The sequence below is a fragment of the Amphiprion ocellaris genome, chromosome 8, assembly GCF_022539595.1.
Source record: "Amphiprion ocellaris isolate individual 3 ecotype Okinawa chromosome 8, ASM2253959v1, whole genome shotgun sequence".
In the NCBI taxonomy this organism is placed as follows: Eukaryota; Metazoa; Chordata; class Actinopteri; family Pomacentridae; genus Amphiprion; species Amphiprion ocellaris.
This window is the reverse complement of record NC_072773.1, coordinates 36,490,091-36,509,854: the sequence shown is the minus strand read 5'-3', so window position 1 is coordinate 36,509,854 and position 19,764 is coordinate 36,490,091. Positions and strand designations below refer to the sequence as shown.

Sequence of the window (19,764 nt, the reverse complement as noted above, 5' to 3'; positions counted from 1 at the left end):
ACATCCTTAGTGAAGATACATGGAGAACGGCAGCGAGGCTTATATAATTATCTTTACCAAACAGAACAGGGGTGTCAAACTCATCTTAGTTCTGGGGCCACATTCGGTCCAATTTGATCTCCAGTAAAATCACAACATAACCTATAAATAACCACAACTCCTAATGTTTCCTCTGTTTTAGCACAAAAAAGTTCACATTTAATGAATTATCTTTTTACAAAACATCATGAACAACCTGAAATTTCTAAAGAGAAATAAGTGAAATTTCAACAACATTCAGCCTCGGTTTATCATTTGTGTGTGTGAGTGTCTACAAAGGAACACAACATTTAGTCATCTGGAACTGAACCAGAGAGGATTTACTGTATGATAAAAACGACAAAAGTCAGACAAAAAAACAACAAAACAAGACAAAATATTACAAAAATGAGACAAAACAGAAAAGAGACAAAAACACAAAAAACACAAGTGAGACAAAAAGGAAACACAAAACGACAAAAACGAGAAACAAAGCGACAAAAAAAGAGACAAAAAATGATACAAAAAAGTTACAAAGTGGCAAAAAAACGGACAAATGACAAAAATGAAACAAAAAAAACAGACACGAGAAACAAAACAACAAAAAATAGACAAAAAAATAGAGATACAATACAAACGAGACAAAAAACCACAAAACGACAAATTCAACAGAAATAACAACGAACAAAGCAAAAGAGAAAATGACAAAAATAAGACAAAAAACCACAAGTGAGACAAAAAGGAAACACAAAACGAGAAAAAAAACAAAAGAACAATGAACAATCTAGTATTTTACTTTATGATGAAAACAACTTGTCATGGTCTAGAAATTATTTTAAATTTATAGTTTTACTAATTTACAATCTGCAGTTAATGTCTTCTCTGGAATTTTTACACTTTGAGGGCCGGATTGGACCCTCTGGAGGACCACTTTTGGCCCACGGGTCTCATGTTGGACACCCCTGAAATAGAAGCTGGAGTTAGAGCTACTAAACTGTATTTATGGTGGAGTTATTGTATTATTTGTTGAAGTTAAAATGCTTTGTGTCTCAGACTGTGCAGCAGTGCATGATGGACCAGAGGACGCTGATGAGGGACGTTCTGGAGGACGGTCGGCTGGTGGGTCTGCAGAGGGATGGAGGGTCCATCCTGGCCAGGCTGAGGAAGGAGAGTGACCTCAGATACCCCCACTGTGAGGACCTCAGGTAAACCAAAACATACTTACATGTGCAGAAAGTTCCAGTCACTGGTGGACGGTTTGAATCAGATTTTACTGCAACACAAATAACAGTAGTTAGATCAGGGGTGCTCAACATGCGGCCCACGGGCCAAAAGTGGTTTTAGAGTTTGTGGTTCTGATTTTTCAACTTAACATGCCTTTCAAACCAGCCGTTATGTTTTGGGAGTTGGAGGGTTAAAAGGAGACAAGAAGTAAGAGACGAGGCTTCAAAAATAGATTAGTGCACAGAAGTGGTTTTACGAAGTCTAGTGAGAGCAAGTCAAGCATAAAATGAATTTAATTAAATGGATTTTAAGCTCAGATTTGGTTCATTTTTCTAACAATGTCACGTCACACGATCGTAAAGTTAAAATCTGACGGAACAAATGCAGACAAAAAAAAAGGGAAAAAAAAATCTGACAGTTTCCCAAGTTTGTATAGCTTCCAGCACTAATAAATTGTTATTTTGGCATTAAAAAAGAAAAAACTTGCTTCAAACATCCATAACATCCCATTTGACTTCGCACAGAGGCTGTGAAAGACTTGCATCAACAGAGTGAGTATTTTTCTTCCAGTTGGACTCTAAAACTGCATCTTGAACACTTAGATTTATGCTTTTCCTTCATGCAGTGATGCCGTGGACTCGGTCACCAGTTTGTACAACCATGTGGAGGAACAGGCTCACGTCCTGGTGCAGAGGTCCAACATGTCTCTGGAACATCTGGAGTTCCTGCTGCAGCTCAGAGCGATGGAGGGACACTTCACACAGGTAGCTTATCCTTAAACTACTACCGCTTTCAGAATAAAGGAGGTGCAGAAATTATGTTCTTGAGGTCTGGAAGGTCCCTGAACCCATGATGATAATATCTGGTGAGAATAAAGAGAAGAATTTCAGTCATTTGCATTTAAATACAAGAACTAAGTAGAATGAAAACTAGCATCCATTGTTGTTGTGTTTTATGTAGGGCTGTCAAAATGAACACATTAATGAGGATTAATCCATCATCATGATTAATCTGATTAAAAATTTTAGTGCAGTTAATCTCCATCTGACTCAGAATGACTCAAAATCCCTGAAGCTAAATTTCTATAATTAATCTTTTATATTTATTTATATATATATATATATATGTATATCATTTACGGGCACCAAAAAATATTGTTTCCTTGTCTGAAAAAAATCCAAAAAATCAGCAAAAGAATCCCCAAATTTCTGAAAATTTGCAAAATCTTCAGGAAGAAAATTCCAATAATTCCTTGAAAGTTTCCCTTAAAAGTTTGATTTTAAAAAATCTCCCAAATTTGGCAAGAAAATTCTTGTAAATATTTTCAAAAAAGGAGTAAAAATCTTAAAAAAAAAAAAAAATAAAGATATCTAAAGTGATTCCATATATATCAGTAAAACTTCTAATATTTTCTTTAAGAACATTCACATAAAAATCAACCAAAGTCCAGTGAAATTCGCTGGATTTTGGTTGATTTTTCTGTGAATGTTCTTAAGAAACATTTTTAACATTTCTTTTTTTCCACTAATAAACGTTCAAAGATTTCCCAAAAATGTTGAAAATGTGGACATCAGAAGTTTCACTGTGAAAATATATTTTTTTTCCACATTTTCAAACTTTAAAACGGGTCAGTTTTGACCCACAGGACGACATGAGGGTTAAAGATGATTGATATTTAATCATGATTAATTGAAATGAAACCACAGCAGCCCTGTGATTACTCTGATTAAACATTTCAATGGTGTGACAGCACTAGTTCTGTTGTAATCTTGTTCTGTGTCAGATTCAGCAGTGGTGTAATGTAGAGGGAGAGCGCCACCTGCTGGAGGCCGAGTCAGTGGAGGACTCTGGAGACAGAATGGAGCAGATCCTCAACAGCTTCACGGGGTTTCTAATAGAAGCCAACGTGAGTCTCAGTTTGTCTGTAGCTGCTGTCATTCCGTCTGCTTGTGTCTGAATCTTTTCTCCGTCCTCCGTCAGGACCGGAGGCATCACGCCATGTCGCTGGTGTCGGAGGCCGAGCGGCTGCAGCGGAGCGGGGTTTCCTACCCGGAGACGGAGGCGTTCAGGGCCCTGGTTTGCAGCTTCAGGTCGGGTCTGGAGGACTTCCTGTGCAGGGCGGAGGCCTGCGGCAGAGAGCTGCAGATCATGGTCAACGTGTGTGATTTCTGTGAGCAGGTCTGGAGAAACAGTCATTAAAGATTCAAGCGTTCGTTATGAATTTAGCACTCTGACCCTACACAGAGCAGATACTGGTTTGTTTAATTGTTGTTTTTTGTCTTATTTTATTGTTTAGAAGTACACTTATCAAATGTTTTTGCAGAAACTGCAGAGTAACCGGTCGTTTTATAACTGTCCAATATAGTATTGATGCTTATTTCTTGTTAAGATAAGATGGGTCAATATATAATTAAAGGACTTTTGAAGTTCATGGGATATATGTTTCATACATTTTTATTAAAAGTAAAAAAAAAAAAACTAATATTTTTATGTTCATTATGATCATGTCTTTACAAATTCCATCATGATTTACCATGGAAACAATCACTTATTAATAAAAAATGACTGGATATCAATAAAATGTCAACAATGATAAAAAAAGTCCAGTAATTATATATTGACCCGTCCAGAATGACTTGGAAATTATCCGTAATTACAGAAAATTTGTCCTAAATAACTGGAATATTATCCCAGAGACACAAAAATGATCCATAATGACAGGAAAAGATCCAAGCTGACATGAAACTTGTTGAAAATGACAAGAAAATTGTCCAAAATGACTTGAAAATGGTCCAAAATGACTTGAAAATTAATCATAATTACAGAAAAATAGTCCAGAATGACATGAAATTTGTCCTAAATGACTGGAAATTTTTCCCAAAGACACAAAAATTATCCAAAATGATGAGAAAAGATCCAAGCTGACATGAAACTTGTTGAAAATGACAAGCGAATTGTCCGTGTAAATCTATAATTAATGGACTTTTGAAGTCCGTGGAATATATTTTGCATTCAATTTTATTAAATGTTTTTTTAAAACTAATGTTTTTTTATCTTCATTATGATCATGTCTTTACAAATTCCATAATTATTTATTATGGAAACAATCACTTATTAATAAAAATGACTGGATATCACTAAAATGTCAACTAAATAACCGCACATGGACAGTACTGGAAAAAATCACCTCATGTCTTGAAACTTCAATGGTTTTATTTAATGTACAGCTTAAATATTAACATTTCAGAGCATAGAATGTAGCATTGATACTATTTTTTTCAATTTTATGCTTTTGAACTACTTCCTGAATAAGTTTTTGGAATAAATGCAAACTTCCTTCTACTTTAGTAACATTTGACTTCAGTTGCAGCGTTTTTGCAGCACAGAAAAACAAAAATCAGATCCTTTGTTTGCCTTTTATATTGAATGAAAACCTCTCCGACTAACAGGCGACTACCCTGGCCGGCGAATGCATCGATTATCTGGACCAGACTCAGTCCAGTATCCAAACAACACAAGATGAAAATGCCTCCCAGGTCCACCAGAACCCAGCCTCCAGTCCCAACAACGCTCCGTCCTCAGACAGCTGCGTCCTCCAGGCCTTCCAGGACCGCTTCGTCCACTTCAGCCCGGAGAGGTTCCAGGAGGTGAAGTGTCAGGCCGGCGCCCTGCGAGGCTCCCGGGGGATGCGGGTCTGGAACGTGGCCTGGCTGAGGTGTCAGGAGGCCCGGCAGCAGCTCCAGGAGAGGATGCAGGACCGGCAGCCGGAGTCCAGCGGCCGGTGTGAAGGTCACTACGTGGACGTGGTGAGCACCAACGTTCAGACGGCGTCCCCCGGTGGTCAGAGCCTGGTGGTGCAGTCCACCCCCGGGCCTCGGCACCCGCAGTGGGAGGGGATCGTGTCCGGAGCCGTGGATTTAGGGAAGAGGAGGCCGATCCTGGGCAGCGACAACGATAATCCAACATCTGGAGCCTGCTGCAACATCAAACCCGAGGATCACAGAGAAGCTGGAGCCTCCAGATGTGCTCCTCAGTCACCTGACAGGTAAAACAGCTTCCTGTCTTAGTCTGTTCGTCAAACTGAAGTAGAATCAAAGCTGTGGTTTCCAAACAGTTTTTTAAAGATGATGCTGATTATTTGTAATAAGTAAAAAAAAAAAAAAAAAAAAAAGAAGATACTGCAATTTTCCTTCTCATTTCTGAAATGATTGGAGCCCATTTTAGCATTCATTCTTCTAGGTTTAACCAGGAGAGTCAAAATCATCTTAGTCCAGGTTCCACATTCAGTCCAGTCTGATCTCCAGTGGACCAGACCAGTAAAACCACAGCAGAATAACCTATAAACAACCACAACTCCTAATGGTTCCTTTGTTTTAGTACAAACAAATACATTCTGAAAATGTTCACATTTAAGGAATTATCTTTTTACAAAACTTATGAACAACCTGAAATTTCTTAAAAAAAAAATTTAAAAAATTCTTAAAATAAGTTCAGTTTTAGCAACATTCATTCATTTCCACATTACAACTTCCAAATCACAAAGTGTCTACAAAGGAACACAACATTTAGACACAGCAGAACATTCACAAGAAAATCAACCAAAATCCAGCGAAATTCGCTGGATTTTGGTTGATTTTTATGTGAATGTTCTTAAAGAAAATATTAGAAGTTTTACTGATATATATGGAAGGGTTAATCTACAATGTAGAAAATAATACAAATAAATGAAAAACCATTGAATGTGAAGGTGTGTCCAAACTTTTGAGTGATAGTGTTCATAAGCACAGGTACAGCACTAAACATGATGTTCCCACATTTCTGATGTTGCATGAGAGAAAAAAACTGTCCTGATGATGTTAACCCTCCTGTTGTCTTCATTTACAGGCACCAAAAAATATTGTTTCCCGTCTGAAAAAAATCCAAAAATTCTGCAAAAAAATTCCCCAAATTTCTGAAAATTTGCAAAACCTTCAGGAAGAAAACTCCAATAATTCCTTAAAAATTTCCCTTAAAGGTTTTATTTTTAAAAAAAGTCCCCCAATTTGGGCAAGAAAATTCTTGTAAATATTTTCAAAAAATGAGTAAAAATCTTCCAAAGAAATCCTAAAACTATCTAAAGTGATTCCATATATATCAGTAAAACTTCTAATATTTTCTTTAAGAACATTCACATAAAAATCAACCAAAATCCAGCGAAATTCACTGGATTTTGGTTGGTTTTTATGTGAATGTTATTCAGAAACATTTTTAACATTTTTTTTTCCACCAAAAAATGTTCAAAGATTTCCCAAAAATGCTGAAAATGTGGACATCAGAAGTTTCACTGTGAAAATATATTTTTTCTCACATTTTCAAACTTTAAAACGGGTTAATTTAGACCCACAGGACGACATGAGGGTTAATGCACATGGAGACCCAAACTGTAGAAACCCATGCTGGGTTGTGATTCTGTATCTGTGCGATTCTTCAGCAGATCATCCAGGAGAGCAGAGAGGGAGGCTCGGAGGAGGCAGAGCAGCAGAGCGAGGACTGAGAGGGACGCTGCTGCTCTGTCTCAGTCCCACACCGTCGGCTGCCAGTGGTTTCCGTGGAGTCGAGGTCTCGGCTCCAGGTCGGTCAGTCAGGACTCGTGCACCGCCGTGGTCGCCTCCGGATCGCTGACTCCTCCAGAGCAGCGGGTTCGTCCTCCGTCTTCCTGCTCCCACCACGGCCAGCCGTCCTGTCGGATCCTCCAGGAGGCTCAGAAGTTTCAGATCTCCCGTCACGGCAGCTTCTGCTCCGAGGACTCCTGTCTGAGCGAGCGAGGGGCGGCGGGGGGAAATAACGGGGGTTTGTGCTGCAAACACTCCAGCCTGCCCATCGGGAGATACGAGGGGGCGTTCTGTCCACAGGAGAGCCCCAGCCACGCCCTGTAAGCTCAAATACCTTCATTAAATCGGCAAATGTCAAGATGTGCTTCGAGTTTGACTAATCCTGTGAGTCTTAATGAGATTTCTGCACTTTTTTCTGCTTCAAGCTGACAATGAAGAGCTGCAGGTATTGTCTCTGTGCTTTGATTCTTCTGTTTAAATCTTGCATCATGGATGGATTAGAGGACAGGATGACATCTGAGAAAGTTAATGGGATCAATCAGAAGTAGGAGTATCTTTAATACAATTAGCCTGATATAAACTTAGTAAAGCAATTTATTTACGTTTGACAGCAGAAGAGGTTGGATCTTTTCACAAAAAAATTACAAAGCGACAAAAAATGGATACAAACAAGACAAAAAAATGACAAAAAAACACAAATGAGACGTAAGGGAAACACAAAATGACAAATCGAGAAACAAAACAAAATGACAAGTCAGACAAAAAACAACAAAAGCCAGACAAAACATTACAAAAATGATACACAAAATGACAAAAGAACAAAGAACAATCTAGTATTTAACTTTCTGATCCAAACAACTTGTCATGGCCTAGAAATTATTTTAAATTTATGGTTTTACTAATTTACAATCTGCAGTTAATATCTTCTCTGGAATTTTTCCACTTTGAGGGCCGGATTGGACCCTCTGGAGGACCGCTTTTGGCCCACGGACCTCATTTTGGACACTACTGCTGTAGAATAAAGTAGTTCTAATGAAATACCACAATTTTAAAATTAAGTTTGTTTAGTTTTTCTGTTGCATCCAGGACTGTCTGTTTTTTGGGGGGTTTTATTATTTCTCATTCTGATAAATTGTGTAATTTTGGTGCTTCATCCCTCTCCAGCTGGCAGGTTTTGGGTTCAGATGGTTTAATGTACTAAAGCAGATTATCCTGGAGGTTAAACTCTGTGTCTCCAGGCGGCTGCAGCGTGTGATGGAGGAGCTGGTCTTCACGGAGAGGGAGTATGTCCGCTCGCTGGGCTACATCCTCACCCACTACCTGCCCCTCATGGACCGGCTGGACATCCCCCAGGACCTGAGGGGCAAGAGAGGCGTCATCTTCGGCAACCTGGAGAAGCTCTACGACTTCCACAGCCACTACTTCCTGCCGGAGCTGGAGGCCTGCCAGAGGGAGCCGGCGATGGTGGCCCGCTGCTTCCTCAGACATGTGAGGAACAACTGCAGCGATATCACCTTTTCATTTCTGTTTTTAATCTTTTAAATTCATGTTTCCTCTTTCTTCATTGTGCTCTGACTTGACTCTCTCCACAGAGTGAGAGTTTTGGTCTGTACGCTTTATACAGCAAGAACAAACCTCAGTCAGACACTCTGATCCTGCACCGACGCCACGACATCTTCAAGGTCAGTTTTCAAAATGAAACACTTCAACCTGAGAGTTTTCACACTCTACATGTTCTAATGTATTAAGGTCAATCTATAATTATGGAAAATTAGTCCAGAATGACATGAAATATGTCCTAAATGACATGAAAATTATTCCAAAGACACAAAAATGATCCAAAATGACGAGAAAAGATCCAAACTGACCGAAAACTTGTTGAAAATGACAAGAAAAATGTCCCAGATTACTTGAAAATGATCCATAATTGCAGAAAATTAGTCCAGAATGAGATGAAATTTGTCCTAAATGACTCTAAAATTGTCCGGGTCAGTCTATAACTGAGGGACTTCTGAAGTCCATATGATATATCTGCATACATTTTTATTAACAGTAAAAACACTCATGTTTTTATGTTCATTATGATCATGTCTTTACAAATTCCATAATTATTTATTATGGAAACAATCATTTATTAATAAAAATGACTGGATATCACTAAAATATCAGCTAAATAACTGTCTGAATTTAATACCAACCACCTTCTAATGAGCTAAACAATAATAAAATGAGCTGATTCAGAAATAGTTTGCATTTAATTAGTTATTTATTGACCCAGACAATTTTGGAGTCATTTTCAACAAATTTTATTTCAGATTGGATAATTTCTCGTCATTTTGGATCATTTTTGTGTCTTTGGGATAATTTTTGAGTCATTTAGGACAAATTTAATCTCATTCTGGACTAATGTTCTGTAATTATGGATCATTTTCAAGTCATTCTGGATGGGTCAGTATATAACTGCAGGACTTTTTATATCATAGTTGACATTTTAGTGATATCCAGTCATTTTTTAATTAATGTCATTGTTTCCATAATAAATAATTATGGAATTTGTAAAGACATGATCATAATGAACATTTTTTTTATTGTTAATAAAGATGTATGACAGATTTATCCCATGGACTTGAAGCGTCCCTCAGTTATATATTGACTCCAGTACTCCAGTTTCTTTCCAGCTTCTGTCTCACTCTTTGTTTGTGGTCACAGAGGAAGCAGCAGGAGTTGGGCGACATGATGGACCTGTCTTCCTACCTGCTGAGGCCCATCCAGAGGATCAGTAAATACAGCCTCCTGCTGCAGGACATGCTGGCTCTGGCCGGTTCTTTCAGGCCCAAAGACGTGATCCAGGACTCGCTGTTCACCTCCAGTGTGTGTGATCCGGCCGTCCACGTTCCAGATCTGACCAGCAGCGAGCGAGAGCGGGAGAGGGCCGAGATCCAGGCGGCCGCCGACCTGGTTCGCTTTCAGATGCGCCACGGCAACGATTTGCTCACCATGGACGCCATCCAGGACTGTGATGTAAGACGTTGAAACAGTGGATCTCTTTAAATCAGTGCAGTTAAGAGATGGCATTAATCATCCTCTTCTCTCCAGGTGAACCTGAAGGAGCAGGGCCAGCTGATCCGACAGGACGAATTCACGGTTTTCTTTCGGAAGAAGAAATGCGTCCGCCGCATCTTCCTCTTCGAAGATCTGATTCTCTTCAGCAAGACCAAGAGGACGGACGTTGGAAATGATGTTTACGTCTACAAGCAGTCATTCAAGGTCTGCATATGTTTGTCAATAGATGAAGGAGCTTTAACCCTGTTGTCCTGTGGTTCAGATTGACCCGTTTTAAAGTTTGAAAATGTGGGAAAAAAAAATATTTTCACAGTGAAACTTCTGATGTCCACATTTTCAACATTTTTGGGAAATATTTGAACATTTTTTGGTGGAAAAAATGAAATATTAAAAATGTTTCTTTAAGAACATTCACAAAAAATCAACCAAAATCCAGTGAATTTCGCTGGATTTTGGTTGATTTTTATGTGAATGTTCTTAAAGAAAATATTAGAATTTTTACTGATATATATGGAATCACTTTCGATATTTTTAGGATTTTTTGGAAGATCTTTAGTCATTTTTTGAAAATATTTACAAGAATTTTCTTGCCAAATTTGGGGGATTTTTTTTTTTTTTTTTTTAAATAAAACTTTCAATGGAAAGTTTTAAGGAATTATTGGAATTTTCATCCTTAAGGTTTTGCAAATTTTCAGAAATTTATGGAATTTTTTTGCAGAATATATGGATTTTTTTCAGACAAGGAAACTATATTTTTTGGTGCCTGTAAATGAAGACAACAGGAGGGTTAATAGTCACAATTCAAAACCACATGAATCCTTCAATGTGCAGAGTTTCCCAGTAAAACCAAACACACTAATCTCCCTCCAGACTGCATAAAACTGAGTGAGATTTCTTGTGTTTTCTCTGCCAGACGAGCGACATCGGGATGACCCACAACTCTGGACTGGGCGGTCTGTGTTTTGAGATCTGGTTCCGCAGGAGGAAGAGTGAGGACACCTACACCCTGAAGGCCTCCAGCATGGAGCTGAAGAAAGCCTGGACCACCGACCTGGAGAGGATATTATGGGACCAGGCTGCTCACAGTAGAGGTCAGATCAGCAGTAATACAGTGTGAGAGTGTGTGTCGGGGCTTTAGAAACATACTGAGAATGTTTTCTGTGTTCCAGAGCTTCGTATGCAGGAGAGGGTGTTTATGGGAATGGGTCGCAAACCTTTCATGGATATTCAGCCCAGTGATGCTGCGATCTGTGACCGAGCCGTCAGCTGTGTGCTGCCAGGGAGGAGTAAGTAGCATCTGTAACCTCAGATTATAAAATAACACAAATGACCACAGAAAAAACACAAAATGACTCAGTGAGACATACAATTATCATATAAAGACACAAAATAACCACAAAAAAATTGCAAAATGACCACAAAAACACCTGAAATTATCACAAAGAGACTGAAAACAGCCACAAAAAGGCACAAAATGACCACAAAAGGGACTGAAAATGATCAAAAAAGAACCAAAATGAGCAGGTCATGTGATCTGGAATTAACTCACTTCCTGGAGAGGTGTTTTTGTAAAGAGGAACTTAGTGGGAAGTGATTTAATTTGTTATTTTCTATATAAAATGTGATATATTGCCAAAAAAAAAATATATTTCATGATTATCTCAGCTTAATAAAAGAACACAATCCAAACAGCTCATTTTATTATTGTTTAGCTCATTAGAAGGTGGTTGGTATTAAATTCAGACAGTTATTTAGCTGATATTTTAGTGATATCCAGTCATTTTTTATTAATAAATGATTGTTTCTATAATAAATAATTATAGAATTTGTAAAGACATGACCATAATGAACATAGAAAATTTTAGTTTTTTACCTTTAATAAAAATATTTGCAAGATATAGCCCATGGAATGGACTTCAAAAGTCCCTCAATTATAGATAGACCTGGACAATTTTTGAGTAATTTTGAATCATTTTTGTGTCTTTGGGATAATTTTCAAGTCATTTTGGACAAATTTCATGTCATTCTGGACTCATTTTCTGCAATTATAGATCATTCTCATGTCATTTTGGACAATTTTCGAGTCATTTTCAACTAGTTTTATGTCAGCTTGAATCTTTTCTCATAATTTTGGATCATTTTTGTGTCTTTGGGATAATTTTCGAGTCATTTAGGATCAAACTTCATGTCATTCTGGACTAATTTTCTGTAATTATGGATAACTTTCAAGTCATTCTGGACGGGTCAATATATAATTGAGGGACTTTTTGTAACATAGTTGACATTTTAGTGATATCCAGTCATTTTTTATTAATAAGTGATTGTTTCCATAATAAATAATTATGGAATTTGTAAAGACATGATCATAATGAACATAAAAACATAGTTTTTTAACTTTTAATAAAAGTGTATGCAGATATATCCCATGGACTTCAGCAGTCCCTCAGTTATAGATTGACCTGGCTACATTTAACCAAACTAAAATGTGAAATAGCTGCTCCAGTCCTCGTTGCTGTCAGCCCGTTACCTTCTCATCCATGACGTCTATCTGTGTGTCGTCAGTCCCTGTGGCGTGTTGTTCACACAGGGCTTTAGATTTTCCCCGTCCTCCATCCATCGGCTCCGGCAGCACCGCCTCCACCACCCTCAGCCAGTCGTCCTCCTCGTCCGGCCGCGGCTCGCTGCCTCCAGCTGGTTATACTGGGAACCAGTCGCAGGGAGTCGATGCCAATCCGGCCGTCTGCTCGTCCCCCGACGCCGTGACCGACAACGAACTCAACAACCAGCATCTTCATCAGCATCTTCATCAGCTTCACCTCCACCAGAGCTGCGAACGGTGGAGAAGCCACCCTCTAATGAGTGAGTTTCTTTAAATGTTCTAGTTTTTCATCAGAAGAGTGACGCTTCTGTTTGCAGTCGACTTCTGAGTGAGAATCTGAATTCTGTCAGAGAAATGTGATCAAATCTAAATCACAAATAAATAAATAAATAAATAAATAAATAAATCTAAATCACACAAACACTGCATGAAGCTAAACTCACGTAAACCTTTAACCCTCATGTCGTCCTGCGGGTCAAAACTGACCTGTTTTAAAGTTTGAAAATGTGGAAAAACATGTATTTTCACAGTGAAACTTCTGATGTCCACATTTTCAACATTTTTGGGAAATCTTTGAAAATTTTTTGGTTAAAAAAAATGCTAAAAATGATTCTTTAAAACATTCACAAAAAAATCGACCAAAATCCAGTGAATTTCGCTGGATTTTGGTAGATTTTTTTATGAATTGTCGTTTTCATCATATAGTTTAATCCTCTATGGTTCAGTTCCAGATTCCTGTGACTAAATGTTGTGTTCCTTTGTAGACACTCTGTGATCTGGAAGTTGTAATGTGGAAATGATAAAATGAGGCTGAATGTTGATGAAATTTAACTTCTTTCATAAGAAATTTCAGGTTGCTCATGATGTTTTGTTAAAAGATCATTCCTTAAATGTGAACATTTTCACAATCTACTTTTCTGCACTAAAACAAAGGAACCATTAGGAGTTGTGGTTATTTCTAGGTTATTATGCTGTGGTTTTACTGGTCCCTGGAGATCAGACTGGACTGGATGTGGAACCTGGACTAAGATGAGTTTGACTCTCCTGGACTAGAGATTTGAATGTCTTTTTATTTGGTGCCATCTGGTGGCGACAGCAGCAACATTCCCACCAATGTTTTACCTTCAGGTATCTATTCATTGCTGTAGTTTGAACTTGCATCATGTTTCCTGTGTTCCTGCTCTTAGTGGACAGCACTGAATCATCGGGGGATTGCATGAATGTCTTCAGCAGCACAGACCACAGCTGTCTATCCACCATCAGTGGAGAAATAGTGGACGATTCCTCGTTTGTGTCCCAGAACTCAAAGACCCACCCTCCTCTCTGTGGAACCCCCAGCCTGAGGAGGAACTGTTCACCTGCAGGGACCAGGAAGAAGCCGGGCGTCGCCTCCAAACCTTCACATATCGCTCAGGTGAAAGTGACAAAGCAGCCCGCTGAATGGAAGAAAATGATCTCAATCTGAGGTTATTTTCCTGATAGTAGCAGCTGGAAAGGCTTTCAGAAAAGGTTTGAATATGAGTTAGTGCCCAACTATCATTCAGATAGCAGACACAAAACCTGTTGAAAATTAGTCAAAAATCGTCCAAAATGAGTCAGAACTTGTCCAGAATGATTTGAAAATGATCCATAATTACACACAATGAGTCCAGAATGACATGAAATTTGTCCTAAATGACTCGAAAATTATCCCAAAGACACAAAAATGATCCAGAATGATGAGAAAAGATCCAAGCTGACAAAAAACTAGTTGAAAATGACAAGAAAATTGTCCAAAATCATTCGAAAATTGTCCAAAATAACTTGAAAAAGATCCGTAATTGCAGGAAATGAATCAAGAATGACATGAAATTTGCCCTAAATGACTCTAAAATTATCCCAAAGGCACAAAAATGATCCAAGGTGATGAGAAACGATCCATGCTGACTTAAAACTTGTTGAAAATGACAAGAAAATTGTCCAAAATGACTTGAAAATGATCCGTAATTGCAGAAAATGAATCAAGAATGACATGAAATTTGCTCTGAATGACTCTAAAATTCTCCCAAAGGCACAAAAATGATCCAGAATGATGAGAAAAGATCCAAGCTGATATAAAACTTGTTGAAAATGACAAGAAAACTGTTCAAAATGACTCAAAACTTGTCCGGCTCAATCTATAACTGAGTGACTTTGAAGTCCATGTGATATATCTGCACACATTTTTATTAACAGTAAAAAAAAAAACCTAATGTTTTTTATGTTCATTATGATCATGTCTTTACAAATTTCATAATTATTTATTATGGAACCAATCACTTATTATTAAAAAATGACTGGATATCACTAAAATGTCAACTATGTTACAAAAAGTCCCGCAATTATATATTGAAATCTCATTTATGTGCTTCTTTGGGCTAATTAGAGGTAAATAAAACATCATTTTCCATTCTATTATTGATGATCCTAAATTAAATCATCTGTAAATAAAAAATGTTTTCCAGTAGAACAGAGTTTGGATCAGGAAGAATCTGCGTTATTACCTGATACCTGCATGTGTTGCTGAAGTATAATCTGATATTTGGTGTGTTGTGTTGCAGAGTGAGGAAATATTAATGGGGAAATCTACAGAAGTTTAACCCTGGATCTCCGGCAGGAGGTGAGGATGTGATGTTGGTTTATTCACATCAAGTTAACCCTCCTGCAGATTTATAGCAAGAAAATGAACCAAATCTCAACTTCAAATTGTGGGCGTTCCTGTTTTAGAATGGAGTAGTTTATATTTGAATAATAGCAGCCATCCCAGATCAGTGTTTTAAATCAGAAGGTTTACATCTTTTTACAGCCATTTATTTACAGCTTCAGGAAGCTTCTCAGATCAGAGCTCAGCTTCTGTTGTGTCTGTTCATCTACTTTTTCCAGTTGATTTCATGGTTTTGAACGTTGAACAGCGCTGCAATCAAACATGTTCTTTATTGTTGTATAGTTTCTTTTTTGTCTTTCTGTTAATTCAGTTTTTAATCCTGCTTTGTGAAGCTACACATGAACACATTCTCCTTCTTCTCCTCCTTCTTCTTTTCCTTCTTCTCCTCCTTCTTTTTTCCTTCTTCTTCTTCTCTTCCTTTTCCTTCTTCTTCTCCTCCTTCTCCTTTTCCTCCTTCTCCTCCTTCTCCTTCTTCTTCTTTTCTTTTTCTTCTTATCTTCTTCTCCTCCTTCTCCTCCTTCTCCTCCTTCTCCTTCTCCTCCTTCTCCTTCTTCTTTTCTTTTTCTTCTTATCTTCTCCTCCTTCTTCTTCTTCTCCTTCTTCTGTTCTTCTCTTTCTTCTTCTTTTCTTCTTCTCCTTCTTCTCCTTCTTCTTCTTTTCTTCTTCTCCTCCTTCTTCTTCTGTTATAATTCTATTATTATTATTATGAATGTCCCCTGCAGTAAGAATAATTTCTTCTTTAAATGTTGTTTCAGATCATCGATCACCACCAGCTGCTGGGTTCTCCGTTCTCCCTGCAGATGGACGATCATCTAAACTGCATAGATGTATATGTGGTGTAGCTGCAGAACCAGGAGGCAGCAGCTTCTCATCACAAGACTGTCCAGATGTGGTGAAGCAGCTGTGGTTTGGTGTGACTTCATCACACCTCAGTCATTCATGTGTGGATCTGCTGATCACGATGCATCTGAGCACGAGAGAAGAAGATCCACAGACGATGTCAGAATCATCTTTATCTCCCTAAATAACACATTTAAAACTTCTCCACGCTGCAGAAGAAGCAGCTCAGGATAGGAGTGGGTTTGATGTTATCTGCTGCTACACATTAAATCACCGCAAATTCAGTTTCCTCTCATGAAAATCAGCTTTTTTCTGGCGTGTTCAGGAGACGAACCAGGTTTTTATGTGACATATCTACAGACTACACTGTTAAAAACTGCTGAAAGGACGTTTTAAGATGCATTTTGTGAGCAAAACGTCATTCTCTCTTAACCCTCCTGATGTCTTCATTTATGGGCACCAAAAAAAACACAGTTTCCTTGTCTGAAAAAAATCCAAAAATTCTGCAAAAAAAATCCCCAAATTTATAAAAATTTGCAAAATCTTCAGGAAGAAAATTCAAATAATTCCTTAAAAGTTTCCCTTAAAAGTCTGATTTTTAAAAAATCCCCAAATTTGGCAAGTAATAAAAACAAAAAAAGTTTAAAAATTAAAAATAAATTAAAATTGTAAATATTTTCCAAAAAATAATAAAAATCTTCCGAAAAAAAATCCTAAAAATTTCTAGTGATTACATATATATCAGTAAAACTTCTAATATTTTCTTTAGAACATTCACATAAAAATCTACCAAAATCCAGCGAAATTTGCTGGATTTTGGTTGATTTTTTTGTGAATGTTCTAAAGAAACATTTTTAACATTTTTTTCCACCAAAAAATGTTCAAAGATTTCCCAAAAATGTTGAAAATGTGGACATCAGACGTTTAACTGTGAAAATATATTTTTCTTCCACATTTTCAAACTTTAAAACAGGTCAATTTTGACCCGCAGGACAACAGGAGGGTTAACAAAGAGCAGCTATTTGAGTTATTCTGTCCTGTACAGTGAGTACAGCTGCATATAAACAGGGATCCAGAGGTTTCAGTAGCATTTAAACACAGAGGACCAGCATCTGCATCCAGAGGAGAACGCTCTGGTTCAGTAGTTCATGGTCGCTGCTTCAGAAGTTATTGTTTATCATCCTTCATTTATTCATTGTTTTGGTTACAAGGAGATTAACGGTGTCTGGACTGGCTGAGAGCCCAGGATGAGCTGAAGAACTTCTGGCCATAGATGGAGAAACATCTGGAAGCTGCACGAATGGAAAGGTCAGATCATTTGGAGGTATAGGGATTCACATTTAAGAGGTTTTCTATGAAGATTTTCTTATTTCTCTGAGGACGTTTTTGCTACTTGGGTCTTTTTTTACTTTTATGTTTACCTGAATGACTCAGTGGTTCTTCCTCTGAGGGGACAGACCACTACCTTCATGTTCGTTCAATGCAGAGACACAATCCTGAAAAACTGAATCACAATCAGCACAAACTGCTGCACACTGACTGCAGGCAAAAACCACTTATTTAGGGTCCACAGATGGTTCCACACTGATTGATGTTCCAGCTTCACCTTTATGATTGTTTGACGGCTTTTTAAACATATTTTCATGTTTTCTTTACTGACGAGAAGGTTTTATCAGCAGGAAAATCTGAGTGAATCATGAGTTTGTTTTCTTTCAAAGCCACTAACTTTTTATGATGTTTTTTTTTTCAGTTTTCTATCAGTTTCTTTCTTGCTTTCTTTCTTCTTTTGTGTTTCATTATTATCTGAATATTTATGACGTGATTATTCAGCTGCAGGGGTTTTGGGATTTTCTTTCTCCTGAATTTAGAGGAATTGATTGCAGTAATAAGAGGATGTGGCACCAAACTGTTCCACTTCCTTCTATCCTCAGACACGATAATTCCTCAGATGAGCGGCTGACACGGACAATGATTGCGGCATATTTTTAGCACAGATGAAGCCGATTGAGCCACGCTGCATCTCTATTTCCTCCCTAAAAATATGCAGATACGCTCAATTAAACATAATGCTTTATTAAAAATCAGGGTGTCCGATATTGGCTTTTTTACCGATAACCGATATGCCGATATTGTCCAACTCTCAATATCCGATTCCGATATCTGTGGGCTATATAACTAATTTTAGGTAACATCACATATATTGTGATGCCCCAAAACTGCTTCAACTTAACCCTCATCAGTACACCTGGGCTATATAACTTCTAGCTTTATAACTTGTCATATTTATTTATTTGTAAGTTGGGTTTTTCAGTCCCTTTAGGTAGTTGTCACCCACATAGTTGCCATCACATAAACCAAAGCTTATGTGGTTCCAACCAGGTTTGTGGTGTAAATATAGAAAAAATCATGTGCATCTTTAATTTATGTACGTTTGTGTTATGCTGCTCTTGTGATGACTTCTTCGGTTGCATCGTGTTTCATTTCAGTTCAGGAGTTCTTACACTAATATTGTAAGCAATATCAATAGTAATTTCATTGTTTCTTTCATGTTTGTATCTACAGACGACACACGATTTAGGAAAATATATATTGAGAGGATATGGACAGGTACAGAAATGTGGAACAGATGAAATAGGTTTTGCCACGTGTGCTGATGAGGGTTACGTTATGGAACAAAAGCCATATTTATGCCTCTTTTCTTTTTAATTGTCTCAAACAACAGTTCCCTTTATGAGTCAGTAAATCCAGGCATTATTTTATTAGTTTTCATGATTGGCAAAAACCCCCCAATGACAATATTGACCAATATTACATTTTTATGCCGATATCAGGCCGATAATATTGGATCGAACCTTGCATACACTCACTTACATCAGAGTATTTAAATGCAAAATAATGAGTAACAGCTGGTGTTCTTTGTGCTTCCACCTTTCTACTATCTGCCCCACTGAGGGGCAGCAGTGGTTCTCTGTATAACGGGGATTTATAGCTGTTACTGTGCCAGTATGAGTCGCCATCCAGGGTCCGTTTTGGGGTGTTTATTGAGGGGATTAAGCATTTTTCAGGTTTGTCTCCTCTAATTTTGCACCGTTATGGTAAAAAAATCATTTCTTTTCTCTTTCAGCTGTGCTCTAAAGTCTCTTTTTCTCACTGAATTCACGTCAGTCCTTTCTGTTCGGCCTTTCTTGAACTGTTTTGAGACTCATCTTGTTCACCCTGAGAATTCACGGTGAAGTATTTTACTGATTTCATGTCATGAAGATTGTAGAATGTGTTTCTGTAATTTATCATTTTGTTTATGTTGAAACATGCAGTAATATATGGCATAAATACTTTATCCAAAGTCTCATTATGTTGTTTTTTTTTTGTTTTTTCTTTGTTGTTAGTTTGCCAATTCTGGTTAAAACACGATGCAGCAAGTTGAGTTTAGAGGATTAATCCTACTGTTGTCTTCATTTACAGGCACCAAAAAATATTGTTTCCTTGTCTGAAAAAAAATCCAAAAATCCAGCAAACAAAATTCCCCAATTTCTGAAAATTTGCAAAACCTTCAGGAAGAAAATTCCAATAATTCCTTAAAAATTTACCTTGAAAATTTTATTTTTAAAAAGTCGAAATTTGGCAAGAAAATTCTTGTAAATATTTTCAAAAAATGAGTAAAAATCTTCCAAAAAACTCCTAAAAATATCTAAAGTGATTCCATATATATCAGTAAAACTTCTAATGTTTTCTTTAAGAACATTCAC

The 19,764-nt window shown here is 37.6% G+C and overlaps 1 protein-coding gene across 6 annotated transcripts in view; it reads left to right on the top strand.

Annotated features, from left to right (window-relative positions):
- Positions 1 to 19,367, top strand: part of LOC111585305 (uncharacterized) — a 50,007-nt gene extending 30,640 nt beyond the window's left edge. For 3 of the 6 annotated variants that reach the window (XM_055012700.1, XM_055012703.1, XM_055012704.1), the window contains exons 10-25: positions 1,072 to 1,223; positions 1,868 to 2,006; positions 3,026 to 3,148; positions 3,223 to 3,420; positions 4,692 to 5,287; positions 6,713 to 7,153; positions 8,072 to 8,321; positions 8,426 to 8,515; positions 9,543 to 9,854; positions 9,930 to 10,100; positions 10,810 to 10,987; positions 11,066 to 11,182; positions 12,459 to 12,755; positions 13,683 to 13,909; positions 15,075 to 15,133; positions 15,934 to 19,367. In XM_055012700.1, the coding sequence (XP_054868675.1) occupies positions 1,072 to 1,223; positions 1,868 to 2,006; positions 3,026 to 3,148; positions 3,223 to 3,420; positions 4,692 to 5,287; positions 6,713 to 7,153; positions 8,072 to 8,321; positions 8,426 to 8,515; positions 9,543 to 9,854; positions 9,930 to 10,100; positions 10,810 to 10,987; positions 11,066 to 11,182; positions 12,459 to 12,755; positions 13,683 to 13,909; positions 15,075 to 15,113 (3,330 nt within the window). In that variant the 3' untranslated portion in view covers positions 15,114 to 15,133; positions 15,934 to 19,367. Of the gene's footprint in view, positions 1 to 1,071; positions 1,224 to 1,867; positions 2,007 to 3,025; positions 3,149 to 3,222; positions 3,421 to 4,691; positions 5,288 to 6,712; positions 7,154 to 8,071; positions 8,322 to 8,425; positions 8,516 to 9,542; positions 9,855 to 9,929; positions 10,101 to 10,809; positions 10,988 to 11,065; positions 11,183 to 12,458; positions 12,756 to 13,457; positions 13,657 to 13,682; positions 13,910 to 15,074; positions 15,134 to 15,933 lie in introns of those variants that run through there. The other 3 variants (XM_055012701.1, XM_055012702.1, XM_035941248.2) reach the window with 3 other exon arrangements.
- Positions 19,368 to 19,764: the final 397 nt, after the last annotated feature.